Raw genomic sequence first — 24,756 nt, forward strand, 5'->3', positions numbered from 1 at the left:
ATGATATTTTCAAAAGATGTATTGATTAACAACCAAATGTCAAAACAAGCAGCAGCCAATTAGTATTTCTTTTGCTTTTCATTAAAAACATATATTGTTTTTTTGCTACGTACCAATCAATTTGAATCTAATTGTAGACTTTGATTTACTTCCATTAATCTATTTCTTATGTACTTTTAGTTATTTTTATATTAATATTTTTATCCGGGTTTCAACTTTCTTCCTAATGTATTAGAAATACGTGTGGCTTTTTTTAGTTTAATGTGATATTTACGGTACATAATGATTAATTTTTTAGGATCATAGTTATCTTTTTTTTAATAATATCATTTTCATAATACAAATTTCAATTATTTTTAAAAGTACGGCATGTTTTATCATTTGCTTTGATAGTTAAGATAAATTATCTCCCCAATTAGATTTATAGATGACATAATAGTCTCATATTATTTGAACTACTTGCTTAATTTGATTTGACAAACTATGAATAATTTGTTTTCCTCATTATAATATGTGCAACTTAACATTAATTAAATCTTAGATAATCAATAAGTCAATATTTGTTTATATATTTTGTTTTGCTTGTAAAAAATCATTAAAAACAAAATAGCATAGAATATGACGAAATAGGGCACAAAATTCTAACATATAAGTGAAAATTTTGATGTGAGTCCCACCTAATATATGTTCTACTATGTAGGATTAGTGGTAGGGTCATGTGGAGAATGTGACTTGACCAAAGAGTTTGTCATAAAATATGAAGGATTTTACTACATGTTTGTTAGGATGTGAGAATATAGGTAAATTATTATACATAAATCACGTTGGCGAACAAAAGTCCTCGCATAAAATAGGGCTAACCTTTGTCGATTGACTCATCTCATTGAGGTTTTTGTTTTTATTACTTTTCAAAACTGTTTTTGAATTGAAAATACCTTTTGAATCTAAAAACAAAATAGTTTCTTTTAGCTTTTGCTTTGAAAAAACACTTTTAAAACAAAATGACAACTTTAACCCTTATTTATAATCTAATGTTTTTTTTTCTGTAATATTTATATCAAGTATATATTTATTTTCCTATTGAAATTTGTTTCAATACATAAAATTATATATTTAAATTTACAATAATTCTATTTTAATAATATTTAAAATATAATTATATATTTAAATTAAATTTTACAATAATTAATATTAACTACTTACAAATATTTAAAATTTATATTTCATATAGTAAAATATTAATAATAAATTATTTTTTATATTCTTACTAAAATATCAAAATATTAACAAATTTAAATATTATTTAAAAGTATATTTTACTTCACAACATTAGACATTTAATTTTTTAAAAATATTTAGACTTAAATTTTAAATTAAATAGAATTTAAACTTTGCCAAATTTAAGAAGCTATAATCACAGCTAATAACTCCAATCACTTTTAATGCCCGACGGCAAACCCCTCAACCTCTTAAAAATAAACCAAGGAGAACTAAAACCAAAATTTTCAAAACCCTAACCCAATACATCTCGATGTGTGTAAACCACTTTAGACTTCGTTACGACACCCGATGTGATGATTAAAAAGATAGATTGTCGATTAGGATTCATGGGCTACTTTGTTATTTCAATAACAAATATCAATTAGCCATTTTCTCGTTTGATTAAAAACAAAGAAGATTCTATTTAATAATCACGGAGATTAAAGCTTTCTGAAAGCGCAAAAGATAGATTTCGATCAACATATTATGATATTCAACATTAAAATAAGATAAATTACAAAACAAAGCAAAAATAAGATATACACCAACATACCACTTTCATCTGTTAAAATCCCATAGGGGATGGATGTATATTGTAAAGCAAAAAAAGACTACAGCAGCATTGCAGCCATACGCATGCCTGTATATATTCATCTTTCTTCCTTTCATTCATCTTCGTGGAGATGGGGGTATACAAACCAGCAGCCAACTAATAAACTCCGTTTCACTGGGTACCCATGGTAAAAGAAGGCATGAGAAAGGAGGACTGGTTTATCCTAGTACTTTTTCAGTTGATGCTTCATTAACCATTAAGAGGACCTGAATTCACTGGCTTCTGGAAGACTCGGGTTACTGGCATTCCGTCCTCATCATCATTCCCAACTCTCCATGATCGATCCTTCTTCCGCTGGGGCTTTTTGTGGTGCTTATGGGATGCATTTGACTTCTTAACTGTTGCCTTCTTGGAAACAAGTCCATTGGCAAGGTCAAAGGAGCTAAGATCATCTAGTACATGCTCGGACACAGGTGTAGTTTCAGTTCCATTTTCCAAAGAATCTTCAACATCAGATGCATCTGAATTGAGAACTTCAGACAAGCTCGGGTTCCCATCATCTTCCACCCCATCTTCAGCAGACATACCAGGTGGCATTTCATAGTGAGGCAGCTTTCCATCAATGAAATCCTTTAAAATTTGGCGAGCTGCCCTAGTTTCATCAGGTAGTCCACTAGAGGCAACATACCCACGCGAAGCACAATAAGCTCTCAGAAACTCTGAGGCCTGAGGTGGCCGTGACTGTGATTCATATGGCTTGGGTTTGGGTAATTTAATCTTGTATACATCCTCGATAACATGCCTTTGGACCCTATTAGCAACAACTTGCACAGCCTCCCTGTGCTCCGTCATCCTGTCAATTGGCAACACCCCGAAGCAATCATCTCATATCTTGAGCTTGAGAAGGATGGAAACACCAATCCAGGACAATCACATAGAGTCAGCTCATCTGAAATTATTAACGTCTGGAAATGCTTTGTCTTCCCGGAGTGGAGGTGACACCTGTACGTTTCTGCCCAACCAAAGCATTTATAGTTGAGCTTTTCCCAACATTAGGATACCCCACAAATCCCACCATCACACTTTTGGTGCTGAAGTTCCTTCAGCATTGTTTCTAGGAGAATGAATATTGGATGACGTGGAGGTATCAGAGGCTGATTTCCTCATTTTGACTATTTCCTCTGCCTCATACTGCAAACGAGCCAAGAGCTCATCTCTACCATGTATTTTTGTTTCAGGATCATCACTCTTTCGCATGTTATTTTGCATCTTCCAATGGTCAAGCAGTTTTCCTTCTAATTCAGCAGTAGCAGCTTTAGCAGACCAGAATACAAAGAGAACCTTATGCAAGCGAAAATATTCTGCCCATTTTTTCCTAAATAGAACAGAAGCAAATAAGCAAAGTAAGTGGATGAGGAATTGGAATCAATCCATAGCAGATGAGAAAATAGCACAGTTGAAACTAACCTCATAGAAACTGGCAGAAGATCTGCCTTGTTTACAAGAAGCAATGTTCTCTTGTGCTCGTCAATCTCTTTTGCATATTCCTACATTGAAACGAATTTGTCAGAAACCCATGCAACCACAATCCAGCTGAGTAGTATAAAAATACATTAAATAAAAAGAAGGAAAGTAGGACGAGGAGAATAAAACATGATCAACGTTTTCATTTTTGATAACATTCACAAAATCAAATTGGATATCATTTCAATTAACCCTTAATTTCTTAGCATATTCAACGCTGGAGATATGCTGGCAAAACTTAGAATGCTACTATTGAAGATGGTCTTCCTAGAATTTGCTTGATAGAAATAATGCTAAATGCTCTATGATAATGAACCTACTTTAGTACATGCAGATCAACAATAGTCTTCATATTAATCAGACCTTAAACTTTTATCATTCAAATTTTGGAGTTGTTATCATTCTAGCTTCAAGAAGCAGCACACAATACCATATGAAGTAATCCCTCGTACCTCCTCTTTAACAAATAATTAAATTTATCTCAGAATGTTCGTTAATTTATTGGAAGACCAAAAATTTGCAAAAGCTCTACCTACCTCAAGCTACTTCAGCACTACATATTCTGCACAAGAAAATGTTATGTTACCTCAAGATCAGGACAGCGGTAAAACAGAGGGTCCCTTGCATCAACAACCATCACAAGCTGAAAGAATATAATGTGATCAGAATATCAGTAAGGTGGATCTCAGGGCTTGAAAAAAGCACAAGTATTAAATTATATACAGGAAGCCATGAGAAAATTAGGAAAAAGTGGAGAAACATCACACAATGTTTATTCATACCTTTGCTTCAAAGATAAAAAATATAGTAGTAAGTCCAGAGAGGAATCCAAGCCCCCTCCTTCCTTCCCTCCATGCTAGGCTTGTGCCCCTCCCTCCCTCTTTTCTCCTTTTCACCTCTCATCCAATTCTCTTTTTCGAGGGTAATATACCTAAAGCTGATGCACACATTTTTCCAAGGGTCCTTGGCTTGAGTGTCATTTTGTTTCTTAATTTTCCATACTTGTTTTACAATAATAGATGAGAATATATTGTTCCAGAGTGACTTCTAGATGAATGTAGGGACAAGGGTGAGTGTATATGATAATTGATAAAGCTTGTTATATTAGAAATTAGTGACTCACTTCTCCCAGAAAAGGTTTTTCTTATGTTTTGCATCTAGCACCTGAACCCTGCAATACTGCCTCATGTGCCTTAGACAGCACTACTTTAAGAAAATCAACCTAACACAACTTCGTCATGTGTAACGAAAAGCATAATGTAGAAAGTTATTTACGTTTCACCTTCAAAAAACAGTAAGTTCCTTCATTAGAGGAGACAAAAAAATCTTACCAAATCACTGCGTTCAAGGACCCGCCAAAGCTGCCTCCAGATATCCAAGTTCTTCTCAAATGGAGTGAGAACAAGCTTTTCATTCTCCTCGAGTCTGCAACAAACACAAGGGCATGAGAATACAATCAATTCAAGTCTATATGCTAACAATTGCAAATCTAAAATGCATAAAACATGATGAGACAATCCTATAATAAAATGCTCACACATGTCAACAGGCTTATTCAAAGTATGCTTCTCTTCAAACATGATTCAAACACTATCATCCACAGAAAAGTAGAGGGGCAAGGATCTTTAAGCCAGCCCTGAAAAATAACCATAAGTGGAAAACTAACCCTGAATGTACAACATCTAATCATATAGAGATGATGAAATTTTTGTTTCAATTTGGCTTGTTGTAGCAGGTATATTTATTATTTACTTTGTCTGACCTGGTTGAACAGTGCATTTGGACCTATCGCAGGATATGTTCTTGACAATATTATTCAACTTGTCCTTCCGTAATTAAATATTTATCTTTTGCAAGTATTTGTCACATAATTTTCTGTTGACCCTATTTTAAATAATTGAAAAGAAGACCATGTTCATTTTAGTCATGGCCTAACCTTGCTAAGCTCCGGCGCCAAACTAAGAAAGCTTGCTTCTCATTGGCATCTAGCTCTTCAACAGACATTGCTGCAGTCCATGGTGGCCTATATGAAAAGAAAGAAAACTCTTTAGTTTCCAATCATACATATGATAGTCGGTTTGAGTTTTGGCAAAAGAATAAGACATGCCTGCGCGGAACTCGGAGACTGCTAGCATGCAGTGCTTCCTCTTTCTTCTGCTGTTCTCTTCTTTCTTCAGGTGTCATATCGCTGATGCTTGAGCTCACATCCCTAGTAAAAAACAACAGATATCAGTTAAACCACTGGGTACTGGTATCAAAAGCATTGGCTTGAACATAGTAAAGCTTAAAAGAAACAGAAAAAAGTCCAGGAATCATTCACTATATATAGAATGCTCAGAAAAGTGAAGTAGGGAAACTAAATATACGGGCAAAAACTATGATTAACACATTCAACTTAAACATGGATTAGATACTTACCTGCAACCATCTCCAAAAAAGGTGGAATGGGGGAATTGATGGAATTATGGGACTAAATAAAATCTCAAAAAGGCAAAGTAGCATAAGTACCACTTCACAAGAACATTGTTCCGGTAATGTTAGTGCAAAAAGTTATACTACTAGCCTATAGAACAGATCCTTTGAACAACAAATTAAGCCAATCTGAGTCCCTAAAAATCCTTGCAACAGACGTATCATTAACCATGAATCTCACATAAATGGTATTACAATCAAAGTCCAAGCCTTAAAAACAGAAACAAAAACTTTCAGAAATTAAAAAAAAACCCAAATACGCAACCAACCAAATTACTTCAAAAGGCAATATCTTTACACGAAAAACCCAAACTTCCACTAACTTAAAAAACACGGTTACTGTTTTACAACTAATATTAAACCTGTATAATAATGTAAAAAAGAAGAAGAAGAAGAAGAAGACTTAGGCAAAGCTTACAAATTGATGAGGGGGTTAGGGGTGGGGTGGTGGATAGAGAAAAGTTGATCAGCTTCCTCAGCCTGCTCGATGACAGCATCGATGTTGCTAACTTCGGTTACCGATTCCAATACTTTCTTATGTTGGCTCTTATAAAACCTTCCCTTCTCTTTGGATTGTTGTATCATTGCATTGTGATGCTTCACCAGGGCTCTCCTACCCCTGACTTCTCGTTCTTCCCCATTTTTCCTTGATTCAGATTCAGATAAATATCTCCCAAAGAAAAGAATACCCTACTGAATTTGCCAGGAGGTTGAGAAGATTGAAGAAACGAGAATTGTAGGGTTTGGAGGCTTGAAGTTGGAGGTTTAGAGCCTTCTGAGTTATGACTGAGTCTACACCGCCATCTCCATTAAAGGGTTCGAGATTATTAGCCCAATTATCCAACATCAATATCCAGTCCAGGCCCATATATATCATATTAACTTGTATCTGTATACTACTTATTAAACTTAAATGTCACCTATCAATCGATCTCACTTAAATAGTGAATTATAAAAAATAAATCCGATCTCACTCATTTACTGAATTATCAAAAAAAAATCATTTTATTTAAAAATTAAGTTATATAATTATATGAATATTTTTATTTTTTATATTTTTTATAAATCAATAAAAATTTATCATGATAAGATTTGAGAGATTTGAACTAAGACATCATGTATATAAAACTTTTTTTTCCAATTAAATCGAAACAATTTAACTTTAATAAATATATTTGTTTTTATGTTTATATATAGGTTAATAATATTGTTGATTGGGTCAGTATCATAAATTAACTCGATAAACAATTGTATACATTTTTTTATTTTGGTACCGTATACATTTTATGTGTTATTATTAAACTAGTTTCAAATTATACATTTTATTTTTATTATATATTATTTTTAAATACACATTTATGTTTTGAGTTTAAAGGGTAAAGAATTGTTTAGACATCCAACTTAAGATTAATGTGTCAGCTAAAGAATTGTTTTGAGTTTAAAGGGTAAAGAATTGTTTTGAAGGGTAAGTTTTGTAGCCATGTGTTTATCAAATATGGTTAGAGGCAAGTAATGGTTTTGATTTATGATAAATGTTTATTTAGTTTTTTTTAAATAATAAATTTTTTTAAGTTCATGTAATAATTTATTCTTTTGACCCCTAAAAATTTATAATTTAATTACAATCCTTTTAAAATGATTAATTTATAATTTAATTTCTAAAAATTGAAAAATTTTTAATTTAATAAAATTACATTTTTATCTTTTCAAATATTTATAATTTAATTCTATCTTTGAGGCGTATTTGATATAAGGCCTTAGCAGTGAAGATATCAACTAAACTTTCTATGTCTACCAGAATCCACTTCACCTAAAATGAGGATATGAAGGTTGAGACAATAAGATTAAGAGGTCATCACTCTCAGCATCCAATATTTCTTGTTCATCTACTTCCAAGAACTGGAGCTGCCAAGAAGAGGAGGCTTTGGGCTTTTTCGACAGAGTAGCAACATACATAATGTTTTGGAGACAAGCCTTTCTTTAGAGTTGGAGATGGTCCATTCTACATTGCCTCCAATCAGGACATTAATAACCCCTCCTGCAAGCTATTGCCCTTGTCATCTTTTCGAGCATTAGATGGTCCCGCCTCCCTATCATGGGAGTGGTTCCTCTGATATAGCTCTTAAGTTAGAAATTGTTTCAAATGGCCCTACCGAATGGTTGACTCATAGGTGGAGGGGTTTCTAGTATGCCCTAATGCCTAATCTAGATAAAAAAAAATGCCGGAGAGGAAGTGAGCTCATGATAACTATGGAAGCAGTAGTAGGGAGCCTTGTTCCTTTGACTTTGATAGCCTCTATTGTCTCAGGTAGGTCCTAAGCAAGGAAGGGATGTAACAACCCGATTTTTAGGGGTGTCAGAAAAAACAGTTTCGAAATCCCATTTTCGTAAATCAGGTCTACAAATATTTATGAAGTTGGTATAAAAGTATATTAAAGTTTGGTCCAGTAATTTTGTTGAATTAATAGTTAATTTAGGCACAGGGACTAAATTGTAAAAGTTTTATCACTATAGGTTTTTAATTGACCAAAGGTTTAAGGACTTAAGTTGCAATTGGCCAAATGTTCAAAATAAAAATTAAACCATTTTGGAATACGTGATAATGAACGGGGAATTGCATTTAGATTGATTAATAGTTAATTAAGTTAAATCAATCCTGATTTAATTACCAATCCTGATTTAATTAAGTAAGCTTAATTAACAAATAATCAATGTATAAAAGGAACAAGTTAGTGGGATTTTTCTATCTTCTTTATTTTCCTAGTCAACCAAGCTTTGAAAACCTAAGAAAAACCATTTTGAAGCTTTCAACTTTCGGTCATTGATTGGTGAGTAATTTTAAGTAGTTTTCTTGTAATTTTTATTATTTTTGAGGTCATAAGAGCTTGGTTTAGCTAGCCCATGTACCAAATTGTAAAACTGTTAAAGTTTTTGAAAGTTGTTATTGTTGATTTGTTGAAGAATTTGGTGTTAAATTAATTGTTAGTTTAATTTGGTGTATTGGTAGTATGGTGGGAGAGTGTCTCTAGGGAGAGAAAATGAATCACCATGTGGAGTTTGAGATTGGCGCGGTGTCGTTTAATTAGGATTGAGGGCTAGTTGCTCTATAGCCAGCGCAGGTGGCTGAGTTTGCGTTTGGTTTGAAGGAAGCTCTGTTGTAAGGTTTTCTTGGTTAAGAGGGGCATCAATTGAAGGAGACATGCTTCGTCTACATTCACCACACCAATTGTTGCTACTGGGTGTTTGCAAGGGGAAAATAATGAGGAGATAATGGTGGTGATAAGGAGGTTCGTTCACCTATGGCAAGCGGGGAATCGAAGTGAGGAAAAAGGAGGAAAATAGGAGAAAGGGAGATAAGGAGAATGAAATGAGGTTGTGTGCTAAGGTATATCGCTAGGGTTGTTGAAAAGGGATAAGATCCTTTTATTGTCATGTATTAGGGTATTTATAAACTAGGAATCTATTGTCCAGTGACGTCATGTCATAAAAAATTTTGAGGCATGAAAAATGTGTTGTCGGCCAAGTAGCAAGATCGTTATACATTGGTTGTCAACAAGTGTAGTACGACTTTAACATTCCTTTTGTTAAAGTAGTACAAGGTTGTTAGGCATCAGTGGTACCATCAAGGTACCTTCTTGATGAATGTGTACTTGCTAAAAAATGGGTGGCCTAATAGAGGGAGAGGCATATGGGTGACAGGTTACCCAGTGACGAGCTGGATGATGTAAAGCGAAGGGCCATTTATAGATGTTTCTAAAAAAACTTCTCATAGTGCCATGTGTCTATATCAAATAAGGGAAATTTTGTATCATGTGGACCTTGGATTTGTATTTAATGCTCTAATATTGTTTTTCAATGAAACAATTCATCTTGAGGTATTTCAAATTACTCATAGTTATTTATTTAATTAGATAATAATTTAAAAGATAAAAAAAGAAGAAGAAGGGATAAATCAACGAAGGATCCCCAATGAGAAAAGTAATATAAAAAAGAGAGGACAAAACCCAATAATGAGACCCCACGTGCAAGTAAGACCAAAGAAGAAGCAAAGGAGATAACAAACTTCGAACTTCGGCCTTTGGGTGAGAATGAGATAAAATACTGAACACATAGATACATAACTAAGGCTTCTTTACCTTTCACCAAAGAAAAACATCACACGGAACACAAGACTCTTGTTTCTCCTTCTTCTTTGTTATGCTGTGTCTTTGATATTTTGCACAAATTCGTTTCATTTCATGCGAAATGCAATCTTTGTCTAACTCACAACTCTAACCCATTTTTTCCATCCATCCATTTCCCTTTGCTTAATGGTTTTTTCATCTCTAACTCTATGGGGGCTCAGAAGAGCATCCATGCAGGCAAAGGTCGGTTTTTTTTTCCTTCCTTTTTTTTGGGTTAAAGTAACAGTCACATTTGTTGCTTTATTCTTAATGAAAAATGATAACTGTTGATTTTTATATGTGTGTATAAATCTTTTGTTTTGTAATGACAGCCAAGATTGATGTTAATGTTGATTTCACCCACAAGATATGTGCTTCTATGATGCTTCCTTCTTTAAGGTTTTTACTTCTTGCTTCAATTTTTTTTGTTTGTCTTGTTCATGGGATTTTAGTTAATGGGTTTTCAGTGATTAATTAAGTTGTTTCGCTTGATTATCTTACAGGAACACTGGCAGTCCTCTATCCCTAGTAATTGGCAGGTATTGTCATTTTAGGTGATAACTCCATACTTGTTTTTGTCTTTGTCTCATTCTATTAATAAAGATAACATCTGTTTTGGTTGCTGAGTTAAATGTGGATGAAGAAGCATTGATGAAGAATTTGAGTTTCTTTATGTCGAATCAGATATTTGTTATTTCAATCTGTACCTAATAAGGGATAGCAAATTAGGGCACGAATTGTATTGGTAAAGATAGCTTCTTTGGTTAATTGAGTTGGGTGGCTACTGAAATTAGATTTTGGGTATTAGTCCAATAATTGTTTCAATCTGTTTGTTTCAGTCTTTGCATTAAACACCCAAATTTATTTGGTGGAAGTGAGAAGCTTGATGTATCATGGGATAAGGGGTTATATGATTCAAATATCTTGGTAGCTTACAGGAGGCCTCGACCACAATGGGTTGCTCAACAATGTTTTGTTATGCAGGTATGTAGTTGATGTTGTTTTGCTGTTTTTGCCATGGCGTTTGCTGATAAATAATAAACAGAAGGGAAAAGTTTACATCATTATTAGGATTACTGTAATTTCTATTTAACAAAACTGAATTGTGAAGCTGAAGTGTGGATATACTTATTTATAATTATTTGTCCCAGCACTCACTTTCACCTGAGATTGGTGTCCATGGTATACCTGTGGACAATTTCTCTCGTTCGGGGAGTGGAGGTGTGAATTTGTCTCGATTTTCAGTTGGATTGGATCTAAATGAACCTGCAAGTTCTAAATGGAGCAGCACAACAAGTGTAAAGTTTGAGGTTTGGACAATGCTTGTTGCAGTCATATTGATTGGTACCTCATAATCATCAGTTTTCTTCCTAAGAAATGTAATTACTTATAGATTTTTCACTTTACAGAATGTTCGCCTGTTGAGTGATGATGGCCGCTCCATTACCAGAGATCTTGATGGTTTTCCTGTCACTTGCAGGTAAAGATGACTTTTTTTTTCCAGTTCTAGAAATTATGATGAACTGATTGTTGACAATAATTTAATTCTTGTGCAGTGGCAATGCTCATGACAGTATGGTAGTCTTAAAGCAAGAATCTCAATATGCGAAGGCAAACGAGCATAGTTTTTCTCGTGTAATTTACACATTTCTACCACAACTTGCTTACTAAAATATGCTGTTCATGCATCTTGAACAAGGGCACTAACTGGATGTTTCTACTTATTTCAGTTTACTATGCAAATAGAACAAGGGATTCCAGTTCTATCCAAGTGGTTAATCTTCAACCGTTTCAAATTTGTTGCATCAAAGGGCATCAAACTTGGACCGGCCTTTCTCTTGACAAGGCAAGTAATGTTGATTAGAATTCCCGACTTGACTTCAAAGATTTCATGAATCCAGCTCTAGATTAGGTGGTATATCATTTCAAAATTTTCTTTATTCTTACTTTTTCTCTGACAGCCTGACAGGTGGTTCGATTGTAGGAGATATGGCTCCATATCAAGCATTTGCAATCGGTGGTCTAGGTAGCGTGAGAGGGTACGGTGAAGGTGCCGTTGGATCCGGAAGATCATGTTTGGTTGCTAATACTGAAGTGACACTTCCTCTGGTATGTAATTGCTTTATTGTAAAATAGAGGGCACTGCATCTAACAATCTATATTTTGTTATTTTTCACACATCTATCATCTTTGATAGCTGTTTAATGGGCATGTGTAACTGTTACAGTGCTGTATGTACCATTTGAAATTTCTTTAACTTCAAAAGATGGCTGTTAGATTAGGAGAGTGATTAGAAGCCAAACCAAACTGAAAATTATCCCTGGAAATTTATTTTAAAATATAGGATGAAGTTGTGTTTACATAACATCTGGAATGATGAAATTCCTATACATGCTACACTCAAAGTACTTAATGGTATATATAAAAATTATATTGTATATTTTGATTTGATAAATCCCAAGAGGTAATTAAAAACCAAGATTTTGTTTTTGCTGCTATTCAGTTTTAAAATTTGTGAATGGGAATTTTTGTTTATGTCATTGCATATGTGTTGACTTAATTTTGCTGCATTCAGAGCAAAATGTTGGAAGGTTCTGTTTTCCTGGACTGTGGAACTGATCTGGGCTCGGGTCGGCTTGTACCTGGTGAGTCCCATTCATCTACTTCCTTATGAAGTTGTGATCTTAATATGCTTCTAGTTTTCACTGAACATTGTTTCTGACCTTTAGTCAATTCTCAACTAGTTGCATTGTGTATCACATGTTTAAAACAGCCTGATTTAGCTTTCTGCAACTCAGCTTTTGCATTTATCATGACTATGAGCACCCCGAAATTCGTCAATGCCTGCTGATATCATCATCACTAGAATATATGGTTGTTTCAGCGAGGTAGTTGATTTTAGATTTTAGGTTCTGGTGATGTGATGCAACGAATCTTGAATCTTTGGGCTTGTGGATACTTTGAGAACAAATTATTCCTGTAACATCGATTTGCTTCTTATATGCCTTAGGTATGTGAAGTTAGACATTCTTGCTATTCTAGGAACACGCCGTTGCCAATATTTACATTTATGGAAGCCATTATCAGTGAAGCGTAACTACCATTCCAGGATTTATTACCGGTTTAATTTGTGAGTTTCAGGAAATCCAGCCATGAGACAAGGTAAACCAGGATCTGGAGTTGGGTTCGGGTATGGTCTTCGGTTCAAGTCTCCACTTGGTCATTTCCAGGTTGATTATGCCATCAATGCCTTTCAACAAAAGACTCTATACTTTGGCGTCACAAATCTTGCATCTTGAATTCACTTTTAAACCATACACAAGCTGCCAAATTTCTTCTCATTGTGTAGCGGAAAAAGAAAAAGAAATGACAAGATTGGGGGACGCTGCACACTGACATGTTGATTCATGGAGAAACACTTAAAGCTTTGCCCCATAGCGTAGTTGCAATTTCGTGGGGGAAAAAGATGATGGCGTCATTGATTGTTAAAAGCAGTAGAGACAGGTAGGAACGTTGGAATTAAACGGTGTAGAGGCTGAAATTCTTTCCACAAATAGAAGCTGCTCAATACCACTTACTTTCTTGTTTACATTTATTTCCCTTAACTGTAACAAAATTTTCAAACCAAATTTAACTCACTTTCAAAACATGATATTCAGTAGGGGGCACAAAATCAAAATTATAAAATCCGTGCCCATTTTCTTTTATATCAGTCACTTTTATTAAAATTTTAGAAAAGAAAGAATCACTAAACTTTTTACTCGTGAACCTCTAAGAAGGATGGATTAAACATTCTGTAACATTTAATCACAACTGATTTACAACATTAACACATGAAATCTACTGACCTTATTGGCTTATTCCCATGACAAACCAAGCCAAGCCAAGCCAATCTCAACTCTACCACGGAGATGGAGCAATTTTATGACAGGAAAATAAAGCCATAACATCTCGCGCTGTAATTCAATATATATATAATATACTATATACATACTATAACAAGACCTGGGTGGATGGCAGCCCCGACAGGTTTGTCATCACAAATACTTCCTTACAGATCAACGGCCTGTGCCATATTTTTTGTAGGATTTGAGTCCCCACGTCCGTTGGACTTGGACCTGTCCTTTATTGGCTTGTTAGAGCCCGGTGTCACTTTTGCAGCAGTTTTGCCTGTCTTGCTGGTTTGAGATCCGGTTCCTTCACCTGCTCAAATCAAAACAGTGAAAGAATAAATTAGCAAAATGCAAAATGAGTACAAGAGGGACCCTGTCGTTATGCATTATTGAACCTGATCAAACCTAAAATTAGCAGTAAACATAGAACAATGAACAACAGTGATATCCATTGGGCTTCATGGAATAATGTGTCAGAGCAACATTCTTACATCACGCAATTGTTTTGACAACAGCCGGCGTGAACCAGAAAATTTAATGTTAATAATCAGGGATCAGAGGGTTGAAAATTATCATGCATTCACCATTGGCAACAAACAAGCATTAACCAATTGCCACTCCAACCAGTAGAATGGTTTACATCGAGGAGAATATACCTATATATTGTGGACAAAGAGAGAGCTTACCACTGTTAGGTAGAGACAATCTCTTTTTCACCAGTTTATCTGATTTTATGGACCTCTCCTTAGGATTGCTGCGAGATCTTGAAGTAATAACAGGTTTTGAGCCAGCTTCTTCACCCAAATCTTCAATGATTGGTTTGGACTTTGGCTTGGAAGATAATGCATTGACCGCATCTACCACATTTGCTGACTTACCAGGTGGAGAATCACTCCCTTCAGAATATGACAGACCTATTTTTAGATTTGACAGGTTAGCATGAAGATTCGATGCAGCTGGCTTCTTGATAGCAGGTTTTATCTGAGAATTGGCACCATTCTTTCCCTCTGCAGAACCATCCTCACAGGCCACTACTCCATCCTGAAGATTAATGTCGAGAAAACGATTCTCCCATGGACGTACAGCCATCCATCTCTCCAGCCAGTTCCAACCCCAGCTGCTTTTGTCTGGTTCAAATCCAGCAGGCACAGACTGTTGTCTTGATCCTGCTTGCCACTGCAGAAACAGATCTCAACTCTTAACACTAGCTTGAATGAGATCAGCCATTGACATGATTCTTAGACAACAGTACAATCAGGTGATTAGTAGGGCTTAAGCAGTATCAGGCAATAAAAGAACCAGGTGATTAGTAGAAGTTTTGTCACAAGATTTTGGCTACCAACATCAACTGTCAGAGGAGGTTGATGCTAATAACAAGGACTTGTGAGATGAGACATTGACCAGGTAACAAAATTTACCGAGATAAAAAATGAACTGTTAACAACAGATGTTCAACCCTTCAGAACATTAAGAAAGCAGAAAAGAATGATAATAATGTAAGAACAGTTTCCACATTTGGATGGAACTGGTGGACAAGATGCAGTTGTGATTATCAAGAGGCAAGAATCAAACAATATTTTTGATAAGTAAAAAGTAAAAAATAAACATTTAACACTCAATAGATAAAAATGCATGAATTTACTTCAAAATACAGATTCTGTTTAATTGCATTCACTTTGTTTAGCCATATGTGCAGATTGGAGAAAATAGAATTTTCCTATTTATTATGTGATTTCACTTTATAGCAACTTCTCAAGAAGCCAACAAAATCGAAGTAGGAAATGAAGCAAAATTAGAGAGCCTAAGTATCCAAAACCCATTTCTCTTTCCTCTTCCTATATCTTCTCCTTCGGTCAAAAGAAAAGTATTTATACAGAGCTTGCTCTGTTAAGGACACCTGTCCCTTAGAGTGAGTTCTTGAATAAATCCACTAAACTGAAGCAAAAAACACATACTTTATTGAAGAAATAAACTGTAGATATCATATAAGGTGGTACGAAAGACAGCAAAGTTTTAGCACAGAAATATCTTGATCATCAAATTTTTAAGCGGAGATTACTTCAGAAGTAGGAAAGACAACCAAGAGTGTTAATTAGAAGGTTCAAGAACTATCAAAAGGCTTGAAGCTCCAACTACCATAAAAGCATGCTTGAGCATGTTATTGCTATACCTTTTACCATTTCTAACTCAACTGATATGACAAATTTCAATTCAACTCCATTGAAACATATTATGAAATTGGAAACGCTTTCTCCCTCATGCAATCTGAGCACAGCTTTCAGGGGTAGAACATTCATTCCTAAAAAATTGGAAACGCTTTCTACCTCATGCAACCTGAGCACAGCTTTCAGGGGTAGAACATTCATTCCTAAAATGATAAAAGCTTCATAGGACTGTAAAATTTGCTGCTTTACCAATAAAAGTGGTATTATCAAATCTTACCTGATGAGCCAGAGCATATGCCATGGCTCTCTCACGTTTAGCTGCAGCCTCTTGCCTCTTTAGTAACTTGGCTTGGATTTCTTCAACAGATCCTATACTATCGCACCACCCTTCCTGCATTTAATCAGAAACCACATGACGCATTCAGCAAACCACCAACATCTATGCTTCAAATATGAGAAAAGAATGGATAACCTCATTCTAAAGTCCCAACTACATAATAAAAACTAGTATAGAAAACCTATCATCACTCTTGTGCCGGTTTACAAGCTACAATCCTTTTACTTTAGTCAATTGCATTCTAAATGAGATTTGACTCACAAAAGTTATGTAATTCATCAGCTTTACACAGTGGAATAATAAGATGACACATCAGAATCCTAAAATTTAAATCTTAAAACAATGAGTACACGCCTGAAAACATGCCTGCATGAGTTGAACTCTATTTCATGAGCGCATGTGAACAAATAGTTGTGCCAATTTATGGAAATAACGAAATAAGAATTTAATGTTTTTCACCTCTATTTCTTTAACGCGAGCCTCATCTGCAAGTTGTTGCTGAAGTTTCTGTTGGGCAGTTTCACTTTCTAATGTCAGTCGAACACGCCTTGCTCTTATGCGAGCCTGAACTCTCACCAAAGCTTGCATGCAGCGAAGGGTCATTGCAGCTTGTTTTCTTACAGCATGACCCCTCACCAGGGCCTGCAGTCTGACCAATCCTTTTAAGGCTCGGAGTGCTCTTCTAGCCTGACATTTAAGTAATATACATTTCAATTCCAGCAGTCGAAAGAATTGTGAATTTAAATTACTGATTTAATTATAGTTCAGGTAAAGGGAAAATCATTAGAAGGTGGGCCTTTCTTGTCATGAATAAATTTGTAATCTATGCAGTTAGGAAGAAATGCAATAAATTTTATTTTATTTTTAAAAAATAGCCTTGAAACTGTAACCTCAGTTTATGGTGTGATAAAAAAAGAAGAAATATAACATGAATAAATCTAAACTAGGCATCAATGATTAGACCTACTGTACTGCCTTATACCAATTAGCATAGACAAATCACATCCACAAACATATGCACATACAGGATGCATAAAACACATGAAAAGGAGTGCTTGTTGAAATAAACTCACTATAGATCCAACAAAAAATAGCAACACCATCCAACCCATTCTTTTTGTCCCTTATTTCAAAAAGAATTTTGGGCACAGCAGGGTTTGAACCCTGGTCTTTAGGGTGCCAACAAGGGGTTTGACCACTGCTTCATTATGTTGTTGGCCCCTTATTTCATTTTTGAAAGTACCAATTATCCCTTTCCCAGAATAAAAATATTTTCTACATTTTAAGGAAATTCTTTTAACTTATTCCTAGAAGTAGCTCTTTCTTTATTAAGATAAAGGAGGTTAAATAAAAAACACAAGTATTGACTTGAACTTTATGAAACTCTGCAAACCATCCCAAACAACTAGGAACAGAAAGAGGATTTTAAATTCTCATTTGACATGGCTAGGAGATAAAAAAGTGGGATCAATACCAGAAACCCACGGAAAGCTGTTTGTATCCTTGTGGCAGCCCATTCTTCCATTACAAGTTCATTAAGAGCTGCATCACGCACTTCAAGTGAACCAGAGGGGGAGCCAGCAGCATCTGCAATTGCTTGAGTATTAGCATCTCTGGCTGGTGAAGCAGCATTCTGATCCAACCCTTCTTGAAGTTTATCTGTGTCAAAATCAATGGAATGCTTCCTTCGGTGACGAAATTTGCTGGTAGCTCCCCTCTGTAACAACCAAAGACCAAAAAGTATAAAGTAAAAACATACTTAAATGGAGGTATACTTTAGATCAATCACATTTGAGTACTAACTTATTAATGTGCCAAAATAATATACACATACACACACATGCAAACACGAGACAAAGGATATTCTAAAATATCCAACTTTGACGACTTCACCTGTCAGACTTGCTATTTCCATGAGACCAGAATCGCAATAACAACCTATATTAAGCAGTAGCCAGGTTAAGTTTTTTCCCAATTGTTACTAAACATTTTTTTGACATTGATCTTTGATATTGAAAGTATATATGAAAAACCCACACTTATATCACACATTTCTATCACTTTCAATGCAACTACAAAGCTTTACTGTAAGGTTTTAAGCAACAAATCCTGCTGTATTCCAGTTATCAACTCATGTTTGCCTTCTACAAGGAACAATAAGACTAGATGAATAGAAAGAAGCATAAAAAAAGGTGCAATTATTCAGATAATGACATAAAGCATCATGGACTAGGATGGATGAAGAGAACAAAATCATATATTTCTTTTGACTAACAAGGAAAATTGCTGCATGTAAGTTCCCATAAAACACCCCTTTCCATTGTACCAGATAACTTGAGATAATAAGACATCACTTCATTTTGAAGAGGCACACATGATATTACACAATAACATACCCAATCTAAACCTCCAAAATAGGAGAAACTGTTTAGAATATATATAGTTAGTCATACTGACATTTACTTTCTTCTCTGAGGATTGTGACTTGTCTGTTTTTTTCAAGCCAACCAATGCTTTGATCCATTTTCCTGAGACACCCATGGTACCAACAATGACAACTGAACTAGATAAAGCAGACCTGCAAGGAAAATATGCTTGAAAAATCAATCCTATAGTTGCAGTCAATAATGATGCTTCACAAACTATATAGGAAATGAAAACATAAAAGAAAGCTAAGCAATGAGACAAACAATTTGCCTGATACTACTTCCTACATATCTGATCCAATGTGGAAGACACACAACCAAGAATCAATGTAACAAGTGTTGAGCTATTACAAAAATGAATACCATTTCACAACATGATCAGTATGATTTATACAAGAAAGAGTAGTCAAAATCAGTATCACTTCGAAGGAAATTCCTCTATTACCACAAAAGAAGGATAGCACTGAACAAAATTAAATCATAACCAGCACTAGAAGAAAGGGTCAATCCTTTCATGAGCTATGAAAAGGTAAAAATTCCTTACACATTGAAAGAAACCAGACTATCAATAATAAACAAATTATTGAATACATAAATCACAAAAGCATCAATCACAACATGAATTGCCCAATGTTCTCAGGGCGCTGGGTGCAGTCAAATTCTCAATTTGAATTATGAGATGGATAAGACTCCAAAATGTATTTGCCTCGACTATGTACTACCGACACAAATAGCATGCCTAAGTTCCATTTTAACTGTCACTTGAACCCTAATTTCGGTGGCCATACAAATTGGAAGCATCAAACAAGTAGATACAGGGAAGAAAATGGTGTCAAAGGAGTAATTATTGAATGAAGGAAAAAAAGAGAGAAGGAATCACCATTTTCAATTCACTAACAATATGCAAAGACATTATCAACTAACCTTTCAAGTTTCAATCTTGGGTTGAAGAAGAAGGACCTCGGCTACTTTAAAAGATTGTCAATTGGTTAATTCTAAGTAAAGCAACCATAAATTCCCCATCAACCTTCTCACTTCAAGCACCCCATGCAAATCGTTGTCATCTCATTAGTAAGATAGCAACCAAAATTTATATATATATACATATATATATATATATAGAGAGAGAGAGAGAGAGAGAGACTAAAAGAATTCACATTTTCCATGTAATCTTTTTTTTTCTTAATTATAAAAAGGAAATACCTGAAATTTATTCCCATTATTCACTAATGGATAACCTTTAATTCCTTCCATTAATAAACAGTCCAATTAAAATACTAATCACTATAAATTGCAATAATTACTCCCCAATTCTTGTTTTTGGACGTCATAATTACTCCCCAATTCAGTAATAGATCTTGCAAATTTCATCGCGGAGCTCGAAACTCGAAAGCTACTAAACTTTTCAGTGTTGTTCAGAAACAAAAAAAGAAGGAAAATCACTGAATCAGCGTCAGATAACCAAAAAAACAGTTGAAAACTAAGCAACAGTACCTTTTTAAACCGTTCGATTGATGATGATCTACCAATCGATCAATCAGTCAAATAAGTCGACTCTCAGTCAAAATTCTTATTTTTTCCTCCCTACAGAAAAAGTCAAATTTCACAAAAGGGATCAACATAAAGAAGAAATGGGACTCTCAGGCGGGGTTTTAGAAAAAAAAAATTCTCTAGAATTTGTGAGGACCGGAATCGGCTAAAGCACGCCGAGGAAGGGTCGTGTGGGAGTGGGGGGAGTGGGATTGGGTTAAAAACACTTAAACGGTAAAGGAACGGTGCCGTTTCGCCACTCTTGGTTTAGTCGTTGTCAAACGTGTCAACGACGAGAGGTAATCACGGGACGTGTGTCTCCTCTTGATTCCAATTTTGTAACGGTAGTACTAACCCACATGATACCATTCTACATTAATACTTTCAGAAAGAAGAGAAAACATATGTTAAAAAAAAAAAAGTTACTGCTATTAAGAGGATGTTGATGTCCCTATATATATACTTGTAATGATAGATGGAAAAGAACAGAAATATAATAGAGATTTTACTTTATTATTATTATTTTATAACATATTATCCGCACAATTTACTCGATAGTATTCAATATTTCGTTGTAGAATAAGTAATCTAGACATACAATGTTCTTGCTAAAGCAACACTCCTAAGTAGAGGTGCTCATGGGCTGGGCTGGGCCCAGAAAAAAATTTTGGCCCGTGTCCTAGGCTCGGGCTCGACCCGGCCTAATCTATTTTTTAATAAACACAAAAAATTTATTTTAAAAATAAAAAAAGTATTCTAAAATTAAAATATATATTATATATTTGGGCCGGACCCGGGCCAAAAAAGTGGTGCTTGAGGCCCGACCTGTTTTCTAAACAGGCCTCGTTTGTTTACCCAAACCCATATTTCGGGCCTATATTTTTACCCGAACATATTTCGGGCGGGCCGTCGAGCTAGGTCGGGCCGCCCAGTCCATGAGCACCTCTACTCCTAAGGTATGTGATTTCTATGCGTGTTTGAAAGATTTTGAGATTTCAATATTCCTAATGTAAAAAATTAAAAATGATGGTTTTTTTTCCGTACTTAAGGGTATGGTTATTTCACTGAAAATAATTTCTGGAAAATGACTTGTATTCTTAGAAAAGTTAATATTTTCTAGTGTTTGGATGAATATGTGTAAAATATTTTATGTTGTTTGACATATTTTTTAAAAATATTTCATAAAAATTATTTTCAGTAAAACAAACATACATTTGAGATTTTCTTATCTTTTTATTGTTTAATTAAGTTTATTTTATATCTATAATTTTATATTTTATATTTTTTTGCATATATTAAAAATAATTTGTTAATTTCAAGTTCATTATAATGTCATTTTTTTAGTTACATGACTAGCAAGTGAGTATTTTTATTTAAAAATGTGTTAACTTTTATATAAAAATAAAATTACTCATAGAAGAGTTTTTTTTTCCAAAAATGACTTATGCTTTTCAAAACGATAAGTCATTTTCCGTTGACCAAATTATTTTTTGTGAAACAAACACAGAAAAATGTTTTTTACATTTTTTGTAAAACCTTTTATATGTAAACAAATGGACCCTAAGTATGAATTTATGTTTTATATATTTCATGGTATGCTTGTTTATGATCGAAGACTTTTAATAAGATTAAAGTATCAACAACTTGAATATTTTTACTTAAATATGTATATTTTTTGTAACATATGTAATTGATATAATTAAAAAGTAGTAGTCATTTTTAAATATTTTATTTTGTTTGGTGAGCTTTACCAAAGGTACTTCGTTGCCTATTATAGATTATTGTTTTTAACACTAGTGGCTCATGTTCAATATTTGGATATGCAGTATGAAAAATTTAGAAAAAGTTAAATATAACCTATTGAATATATATCCAAATGCATACGACACAACTGATGACTATTTGATTCTTTACAGATAGAAATTTTCTATGGAAATCTTGATTATGGTAAATAGGATAATGTGATGTCTCTAATTAATATTCCATCAAACATTTTTAGTTTATTTTATTGTTATGTTGATTAAATTGCAAGGTTGATCTTAGCTATTATAAGGTTTTAATAGCATCCTTTTTATTTTTTGAGTTTTAATAGATTTAGAGGATCATATTTCTATATTTAAGTTTGAATAGACATGAATAATAGTGTTTTCTCGCTTTAGTTGTTAGCTCAAGATATATAACTTGACAGAAATAATTATGAAAAAGTTATACTATTGTGGAAGTTCAATGATTATCATTTACATGAAGGATTAAAAGTGGAATATCTAATTGTGAAATATCCTCTTGACTCTTGAATTGCGTAATAATTTGAAAGAATGATTTAACTATTAGAAAACAATAATAATCTCTAAAACTTGTCATGATTGAAATATATATGTACTCCTGCAGCATCAATATTGTGAAAAAGGTTTTATAAAGTATTTTGAAATGATCTCACGCCTTCTAATGAAAAAGGCTTCATTCTCTGAAGTGAATGTAATAATACTTAACAATTATGAAAAATTGAAATATAGAGATCTTGATTGCCGTTGTAATTGAGGGTGTGGTTGGAGACATATTAATAATTGTTATCATGGTGGTTATAATAGTGGTACGTGTAACACCCCTAACCCGTATCTATCGCCAGAATAGGGTTATAGAGCATTACCAGAGTTTACTAATTAATTTTCAGACTTTTCTTTTCATCAAGCATTCATATTTATAACCAATCAAAATCGAAACATTAATGAGCTAACGTTAACCAATTTCACTTGTACATGCCATTATAACCAGAATCAAATCATCCAAAATTATCGATAGAACCAATGGATAATGTGATATATCTCCAATAAGCTTCCAACTCAATCGAGTTTCCAATAATCATTTCAATGCATCAAATAATTATACATATTGCCAATAATAATTCAATTCCAATAATAAAACACACACACATATATATAATATTCATTACCAAATAGCATTCACTTCAATTAAATTTATACAAAATATAGTTCATACGAACTTACAAGGCTAAATTACAGAAATACCAAAATTCAGGGACATTTTAGAAATTTTCTATTTTTCTCAAATTTCTACCCAATCTTGATCAAAATTAATATTTCATTCAATTTACTAATTTAAATAATAAAACAATTCATTTCATGCAATTTGATCACTTTTTGACATTTTTACAAATTTACCCTTAAAATTTTACTTTTATTCAATTTAGTCACTGAGCCTAAAACGTGCAAATTATCCATGCTAGATGAATATTCATATATATATATTTCCTCCTCCTCCTCTCCATTCCACATCCTTAATTTATATAATATGCTTATAAGTAACATTATCTATGATTTTACTATTTACTTGAAAATTTATTCAAAACTGTCCATTTGAGTCATAGCCACTAAATTATTTTTATCTTGAGCTACAGAACTAAAAATTAGAATATGATAATTTTCCCTGAAACTAGACTCACATATATTCTTACCATAAAATTTTCAGAATTTTTGGTTTAGCCAATAAGTATATTTTATTCTTTAAAGTCACCTTTGTTCTGCTGTCTGACAGTTCCGACCCTTCTTCACTAAAACTTAATTATCTTCTTGTAAAGAATTCGGATGATATCCCTATTTGTTTATATTGAAAATAGACTCTTTAAGGATTTTAAACATATAAATTATAACCCATAATTATTTTTGTACAATTTTTTATGATTTTCCAAAATCAGAACAAGGGAACCCAAAATCATTCTGACCTTGCCTCACAAAATCTATTATATCTCATGATTTATAATTCCATTACTTACAGAATTTATTCTATGAGAAACTAGACTCAGTAAGCTTTAATTCCATATTTTTTTCATCCTCTAATTTAATTTCCACAATTTATGGTGATTTTTCAAAGTTAACCTACTGCTGCTGTCCAAAACTGTTTTAGTGCAAAATGTTAATTACTAAGTATAACTTCCTTATTCCCTTTCTCTATAATATTTCCCATCACTTTCACTTATTTCTCTTCACTAATATATCAAGAACATAAGAATTTATATAATAAAACTCTACTATAACATCTTTTCCATGCTATTTCAATAATATCAAACTTAAAAATATATTGAAATCTCAATGTTCTTATCTTGTCCTATAGATTTCAACCTTTAATTTGATTTTCTCTCTCCCCCAGCTTCAATTTCTTGAATCCAACTTAATATTCTAGCTCCCCATAGTCTCCTTGTTATCTTTCTCTCTTGATGACTATGAAAATTCTTTTGATTTCTAATTGAAAATGGTGAATTTTTTTGGTGGAATGACCAAATTGTAAAGAAAGCAAAACTTTCTTTCTTCTCTTCTCTTCTAACGTGAATTGCATGGAAAAGATGGTGGGTTGGGTCCTTTTCATCTTTCTTTCCACTTGTATATACTAAATAATAAAATATCATTTAAAAATCAAAT

At 33.7% G+C, this 24,756-nt stretch overlaps 2 protein-coding genes and 1 pseudogene across 8 annotated transcripts; 1 reads left to right on the plus strand and 2 right to left on the minus strand.

The window, feature by feature from the left end:
- Positions 1-1,730: 1,730 nt before the first annotated feature.
- Positions 1,731-6,599, minus strand: LOC121220876 (GTPase LSG1-2-like; annotated as a pseudogene).
- Positions 6,600-9,792: 3,193 nt separating this feature from the next.
- LOC107901215 (outer envelope protein 39, chloroplastic) lies at positions 9,793-13,679 on the plus strand. Of its 2 annotated transcripts, none has more exons than XM_016827225.2 (11): positions 9,793-10,176; positions 10,305-10,371; positions 10,476-10,511; positions 10,812-10,956; positions 11,124-11,282; positions 11,382-11,452; positions 11,529-11,607; positions 11,703-11,818; positions 11,934-12,081; positions 12,548-12,617; positions 13,114-13,679. In XM_016827225.2, the coding sequence occupies exons 1-11, from the start codon at positions 10,143-10,145 to the stop codon at positions 13,269-13,271; spliced, it is 1,083 nt and encodes a 360-aa protein (XP_016682714.2). In that variant the 5' UTR covers positions 9,793-10,142; the 3' UTR covers positions 13,272-13,679. The 2 variants fall into 2 exon arrangements, with proteins under 2 accessions (XP_016682714.2, XP_016682649.2); XM_016827160.2 differs by having other exon boundaries at positions 9,888-10,176; positions 10,476-10,526.
- A 47-nt stretch (positions 13,680-13,726) lies between these two features.
- Positions 13,727-20,527, minus strand: LOC107900889 (protein IQ-DOMAIN 1). Of its 6 annotated transcripts, none has more exons than XM_041100569.1 (9): positions 20,288-20,527; positions 19,997-20,189; positions 19,718-19,827; positions 18,825-18,945; positions 17,842-18,084; positions 16,827-17,054; positions 16,308-16,421; positions 14,552-15,041; positions 13,727-14,175 (listed from the first exon to the last, which is right to left on the minus strand). In XM_041100569.1, exons 4-9 carry the CDS (start codon positions 18,906-18,908, stop codon positions 14,024-14,026), a joined length of 1,311 nt encoding a protein of 436 aa, XP_040956503.1. In that variant the 5' UTR covers positions 18,909-18,945; positions 19,718-19,827; positions 19,997-20,189; positions 20,288-20,527; the 3' UTR covers positions 13,727-14,023. The 6 variants fall into 6 exon arrangements, with proteins under 6 accessions (XP_040956503.1, XP_040956502.1, XP_040956504.1 ...); XM_041100568.1 differs by having other exon boundaries at positions 19,997-20,194; XM_041100570.1 differs by lacking the exon at positions 19,997-20,189 and having other exon boundaries at positions 19,718-19,820.
- Between the last annotated feature and the right edge of the window lie 4,229 nt (positions 20,528-24,756).

This window comes from Gossypium hirsutum, chromosome D09, assembly GCF_007990345.1.
Source record: "Gossypium hirsutum isolate 1008001.06 chromosome D09, Gossypium_hirsutum_v2.1, whole genome shotgun sequence".
Classification (NCBI taxonomy): domain Eukaryota; kingdom Viridiplantae; phylum Streptophyta; class Magnoliopsida; order Malvales; family Malvaceae; genus Gossypium; species Gossypium hirsutum.

Excerpts from the sequence above, each read along its gene's own strand:
- LOC107901215 (XM_016827160.2), top strand. The coding sequence starts at position 10,143 with ATGGGGGCTCAGAAGAGCATCCATGCAGGCAAAG. Across the intron at positions 10,527-10,811 it reads GGCAGGTATTGTCATTTTAG|TCTTTGCATTAAACACCCAA; the intron begins GTGATAACTCCA and ends TGTTTGTTTCAG. Across the intron at positions 12,618-13,113 it reads CTCGGGTCGGCTTGTACCTG|GAAATCCAGCCATGAGACAA; the intron begins GTGAGTCCCATT and ends TGTGAGTTTCAG.
- LOC107900889 (XM_041100571.1), bottom strand. The coding sequence starts at position 18,908 with ATGGGTGTCTCAGGAAAATGGATCAAAGCATTGGTTGGCTTGAAAAAA. Across the intron at positions 16,422-16,826 it reads CTCGCGTTAAAGAAATAGAG|GAAGGGTGGTGCGATAGTAT; the intron begins GTGAAAAACATT and ends GATTAAATGCAG. Across the intron at positions 15,042-16,307 it reads CATATGCTCTGGCTCATCAG|TGGCAAGCAGGATCAAGACA; the intron begins GTAAGATTTGAT and ends CTGTTTCTGCAG.